The 6,275-nt window shown below is 33.5% G+C and overlaps 1 protein-coding gene across 1 annotated transcript; it reads right to left on the bottom strand.

Annotated features, from left to right (window-relative positions):
- Nucleotides 1–3,931: 3,931 nt before the first annotated feature.
- LOC132169436 (7-deoxyloganetin glucosyltransferase-like) lies at nt 3,932–5,604 on the bottom strand. The gene is made up of 2 exons (XM_059580470.1): nt 5,064–5,604; nt 3,932–4,984 (listed from the first exon to the last, which is right to left on the bottom strand). The coding sequence occupies exons 1-2, from the start codon at nt 5,602–5,604 to the stop codon at nt 4,047–4,049; spliced, it is 1,479 nt and encodes a 492-aa protein (XP_059436453.1). The 3' UTR covers nt 3,932–4,046.
- Nucleotides 5,605–6,275: the final 671 nt, after the last annotated feature.

Here is a 6,275-nt window from a genome sequence, read left to right as displayed (position 1 = left end):
CAAATAGTAGAAAACTGATTGTTTGTGATTGTGATTTTTTAAAATTTTGATTTGTTCAAATCGTAGGTAAATATGTGCTTTTTTGAAAGAGTAATTTTATTTAGTAGACTCTCATACGATTGTCATACAACTATGATGATGTAGTAGTGAAAATCGGTCTTTGTTGGATCAACAAGAGCTTGTAAAAATAAAAATCAATAGCTGAAATTTACTGCCAAATCATCATAGTTGTATGACAGTCGTATGAGAGTTTACTAAATATCATTTCTCTTTTGAAAACGCACAATTTTAAAAGGCCAAATAAACGCTTAAATGTATTTTTTAAAATCACATTTTCAAATCGCCTATTCAAAATTGCTATTTTAAAATTGCACTTTTTGACATTACAATTCCAAACGGACCCTAAATTGGGTGGAAGGAATTTTTTTTTTTTTTTTTTTTTTTTTTTAACTTAGTATATAAAAATGACGTGTGTCCACATGTAAAAGTCACCTGCTTTTTCAATAAAACTTCTTGCAACAAGAATAATGATATTCTTCACATGCCTTTCATATTGATTAAAGCAACGTGTTTTAAGTGTCACATACGTGATAAGAATGATAAATAAGCGTGAAGATAAGTAGGATTAACCTTTAAAAAATTATCACAATACCTGCATCAGTTGATTCAGTTTGATGCTGAGTAGACCCCCAAAATCAAATAGCTTGGTAAAGGGGATAATGATAGTTTAACAAGGCCTTCCTTCGGTCAACAAAGCACTACAAATTTGACAGAATGACAGAAACATAACAATGGCAGTTGATCTGTGCACGACAAGCTAAGCAGCAGACCATCAGACTAATTTGAGGAATCAAATCTAGACATCTCCAATTTCAGCATAAACATGTCTCAAATTTATGCATTACATGTCTTTCTTTTGTGTCTCATTCTTCTCAAGAACCACAAAGATCTAAGAAAAAGGGAAAAATAAATAAATAAATAAATAGAACAGATAATGAACACTGCATGAGAGAAATTTTCAGCTCTGTTTTTTACCCAACATTTAATTTGTGCATAAACATATATACATTAGCATACTCTCTGAAATCATCTTGCATTGGGAAATCTACCCACCAATATGACACCCTTGAGCTAAAAATCACCCACAAAAAAGATTTTTTTTTTTTTTTTTTTTTTTTTTTAATTTCGAAATTCACCAATTTGATCTCGATAACAAATTATTTCGAAACTTTTGGTTAATTTCGGCTAGTTAATCATTTAATTGGATTTTTTTATTGGGCCAATGCTATTTTTAAAATGGCCCAAAATTAGCTATTTTGGGGGTCCAAATTATTGTTCTTGGGCTAAAATAACTTATTGAACATAAGATGCAAACAATAAGAATATAAGATGCAAAAAACTTACCAAATACTTTTAACAAAACATCACTCTGCAAAGTCTATCCGTCAAAGCCTTAATCCATCTCAAATTTGGTGGTTCAGTTAACCGACAACAAAAATTTTATACCGATTGACCGAACCGACGCCAATATAAAAAATTCATACCGATTTTCAACTCGCATAGGTCGGTTGACTGTTAATCGATCGGTAGGTGATCGGTAACTATAAGCGGTAGGCAGTTAATTTGCCCACCCCTAATGCTACATAAGGGAGAAAAATTAAATAAATAAATTGAAATTGTTAGGATTGAAAACTAGCGTTGGCTTATAGCTATGATACCAGTTAAGAAAAGATAATCAATGGGAAAAATTAAGATAACAGAAATAAAACAAAACAAATACAAAAAATTTTAGGTGGTTCAATTTATGACTTACGTCCATATGATAAAGCCTAAATACTACATTTTGCTCTTATTTCTTGATAAAATTTATAATACATAAAGCTCATATTTATTGGAGGTGAGAATTTTGGTTGGTGAGAATAATACAATCAATGCAAATATCTAAAATTAAATCCCTTATTATATGCTAACAATATGCACGCTAGTTTTTGCACATTTTCTTGCCTACACTTTGCTTATACATATTCTCAAGTTCACCTTTAAATAACTTAAGCATCATAAGTGGTTTTGCCAGTCTCCAACATCGAACATTATACGTGCGTGATGATTATAGTACTGCTTATGAAATGATATAAATATGCTGGATGTTATTGCTTTGATAACGTTTTCATGCATTGAGGAATAAACTTGAGAAAAATAATAGTGTCCTCAGCAGCGGAATTAGGATTTTTTTATGGGGGTCCGAACTGTTACACACAGGCATCATAAATACTTAATAATATATACTGATGGCAAAATAAAATATGCACAATTAATAGGGTCTAATTAGTACATCGGCTAAAAAAGACATGCCTAGTTCTCACACTTCCAAATAAATTTCAGTACTACTACACTAATAAATTATGAGCCTACCTCTTAAACGCACTAATTAATTTCAGTATTTTTATCTTTTATTTGTCATTTTGTTTTTTTATAGGTTTATTTTGTTGTAAAGTCTTAGTGTTGCTAGTTTCTATAAAAAGTTTTTATATGTTTATTTTTTGTCATCTATGATTATAAACAGTTAATTTCTATATATAGTTTATTTTTGAGGTAATTTCACTGAAGACCTCTGAACTTCCATCCGACTTGACAAACCTTCCTAAACTTCAAAAGCTCTCAATTTAGTCCATGAACTTTCAATTGCAATCAATTTGGATCTTTTCGCCAGATTTTAAACATCACATGGCATTTATACTCCTGATTTTTTTTTTTTTTATAAAATTTCAACTTTACCCTTAATTCCAAAAGTTTTTTTATTAAAAAGAAAAAGGAAAATCAAGGATATTTTTGGTCTTTTTTGGTATTTCTAAACCCTAAATTTGACGGAGGGGTCAAATTGAGAGCAATTGAAAGTTTAGAGAATTAAATTGAGAAATTTTGAAGTTTGAGAGCTTTGTCAAATCGAGTGAAAGTTCAGGGGTCTTCAATAAAGTTATATATATATATATATATATATATATATATATATATATATATATATATTTTAGTTGCCTAGTTAAATAGGAGATGACCGTTTTTTTGAGGTATAGTGTGTGGCATGAATTAAAACTTTTGGAAAATTACATTTTATCCCCAACGTTTGGAATGATTTTCAATTCAACTTCCAAAGTTTTAATTTTGGCAATCCACCCCAAAGTCTAAGTGCAATTCACGACCAATATTGTTACCAAAGTTCTCCATATTGCCCCTAATTTTTATTTATATATATATATATATATATATATATATATATATATATATATATATATATATTGGGGGTGCAAAAATTGCCAAATGGCCAAAAGCCACCCCAATTTTTTTTTTAATTTTTATAAAAATAAAAAATAAAAAAAAATTAGGGGCAATATGAGAAGTTTTGAATACAATTGATCAAATTGCAAAAATTTGAAACTTTGAGGGGGTGGATTGCCAAAATTGCCAACCAAAAAAAAAAAAAAAAAAAAGGCATTTTTTGCCAATTGGTCCCTTCCCAAAAAGACTTTAGTCCTTAGTCCCCCAACCTCAAAGCTGACTCCATTCCTACTCACACAATAGAGGTTATCTTATAGTATCGGAACGACGGAACCCTATTATAGGTGATCTATAACATAAAAGTAGCCCCGCTACAAGGCATCGTAAACATACTAACTATATATACTGTCACAACATACTAGCATCTCATTACAGGGTGACTGTAACTCATATCAGAGACCCGAGTCGAAAAACACAAGATTATCATTTATAATATTATTAGCCAACATAAAAGTCAAAATGTAATTACGCTGTTCACACTGTACAAATTTGTTTATTATTGTTTTCTCTCTCTTCAGAGATGCCCAGAACTTCAATTTTCTCCAACAGAAAGTTCATCTACATGCGGCACATACATCAATGGAATAGAAAAAGATAGAAACAAATGGAGATAAAACTCCTTATTTAATTAATTAAATTTCTGCTGCACTAAAATAAGCTACAGTTTACATCATTAATTAGCCCTGCAAGTGTCTTGTTAATCTTCTAATTAATTAACCTTTTGATAAAAGCAAGTTGACTAAATCTTCCAAATTTCTGAATGATGAACCACGCAGATCCGTGGCCTCCTCTGCTAATTTCATCCACTCCAACACATTCTGCTTGATTTTCTTACCATTCTCTCCCTCCATCAACTCTCTCACAATCTTCCCCACCTCCTTTCTCGTGGCATTATTCTCAATCTCCATCCCAATCCTCCACACATTGCAAGCATACCTACAATTTGTTTGCTGATCCCCGAAGAATGGACAACAAAGCAATGGCACCCCGGCCGACAGGCCTTCAATCATTGAATTCCAACCGCAGTGTGTTAAGAACACCCCGACTGCGGGGTGGTTCAACACCTCCTCTTGAGGGCACCAAGTAGCTATTACACCTCTTTCTTTAGTTTCTAACAAAAACTCCGGCGGCAAAATTGCGGATTCACCAATAACTAGATCAGGCCTAACAATGAACAAAAATGGAAAGTTGCTATTTGCAAGCCCCCAAGCAAATTCAAGCAACTGTTGTTGGGTCATGACGGCTATGCTGCCAAAATTCACATATATCACTGAATTGGGTTGCTTGGAATCAAGCCAATGGAGCCACTCATCTTCTTCTTTCCATAAACTATACCCAACTGCCTTCAAAGGGTCGTCGTTGGGTGAGTGATTCAGTAATAGTTGGAGTGGTCCAACTGCATAAACATTAGGAAACAAAGGTGACAGAGCACCCAAAACTTTTCCCTCTAAGGCATCAAATGTATGGATTACAACTCCCGAAGCTTTTGTAGCTTTCCCCATTACTTCCATTATGATGTTAATGTTAATTGTAAATTCATTTGGATCTGTGGTTCGAATAAAGCTCGGGAAATCCATCAAACGGATGTCTTTCATACCTGGAATCCAGTCTACAGTCGTTTCCAAATACCCATTTGTCAGAAAGCTCTCATCTGCATCATGGAAAATCAAAATCATGTGTTTAGAGTAAAAACTAAATCTATATTTCATTTGGGTTAATTTGTTTTATACCTTTAAGTGGTATGAGCCCTTTGTCCCTCGCCGAAGAAAGCTGGTTGCAAAGCATAAGGGAGGATGCAGAGATGGTGGAGAGCATAAGTATGGGGATTCCAAGCTTTTCTGCTGCCGTCATTGTAAACGTCATGTAAGGATCCGAGACAATGCAAGTTGGTTGGGGATTGTTGAGGTTGTCGAGGAGGTTGGAAAATGGAGGCAACATGTTGTTGGCAATGGAATCACAAAGAGAGAAGATGCTTTGGGTGGAATCGGGATCAGAATGGGGTAGACCATCCGGGATGGTTTGGAACCGAAAGTCCGGCAAGCCGTCTAAGGTGCCGGCACCCATGGATTTGATGAAACGTTGGTGGTTGAAGTCGGTGTTGACAAAGGTTATGTGAAAACCTTTTTGATGAAGAAGCTTTGAGAATTTAAGCATGGCTTTTATGTGGCTTTGAACTGGCAATGGAACACAGATTGCATGAGGCTTTTGCTCAACTTCTTCTCTCTTGGAGTCCATGTTCCTCTCTCCCTTTCTGTAGAAAGCATGTCGCATCTTCCTTGCATATAAATAGCAAAAAAATTTACCTATAGTGGTAAATAATAATTGACACAGGTTTTTTTAAAACTGGGTTGAAAGAGTTCTTCAACTCGGTCTATAAAAATATCTTGTATTTCTTAAAGGACAGAAATTTCCTCCAAACCAATCTGGAGGAAATATCTTCCAACCCATTTAAAATAGTGTCAAGTGTCTAAAAACATTTAAAACGCACATGAAATTCTTACCGTTATGAATAACAGTTTACTAACTTAGACTAAATTTAATGTGCGTTTTAAATATTTATAAATATTTAACACTATTTTAAATGGGTTGAAAGATATTTCTTCCAGACTGATTTAAATGAAATTTCTGTCATTTCTCTTAATCATGTGAAAATCACATTATCTGATGGAGAGCATGTGACTTGGGATCTGGATCCCTTCCAAGTTCCAATTGAGGGGATAATTGGAGATTCTCTAATTGTCCATTTGGACCGTTCATTTTAATCCAACGCACTACAAAATGTCACGTGCCCCACTAAAGTTTAAATAATAAAATATTATTAAATTTTTAAAAAGAAAATAAAAATAAAAATAATAAAAGATTTAAATAAACTAATAAAAAATATGGAGTGGCTAGCCACTCTAGATGAGCCATGGGGGTGGATTTGGCCACCCCCATGGGCC

Source organism: Corylus avellana, chromosome ca2 (genome assembly GCF_901000735.1).
Source record: "Corylus avellana chromosome ca2, CavTom2PMs-1.0".
Classification (NCBI taxonomy): Eukaryota; Viridiplantae; Streptophyta; class Magnoliopsida; order Fagales; family Betulaceae; genus Corylus; species Corylus avellana.
Note: the sequence above shows the minus strand (reverse complement) of the source record. Positions and strands in the feature narration are given on the sequence as shown.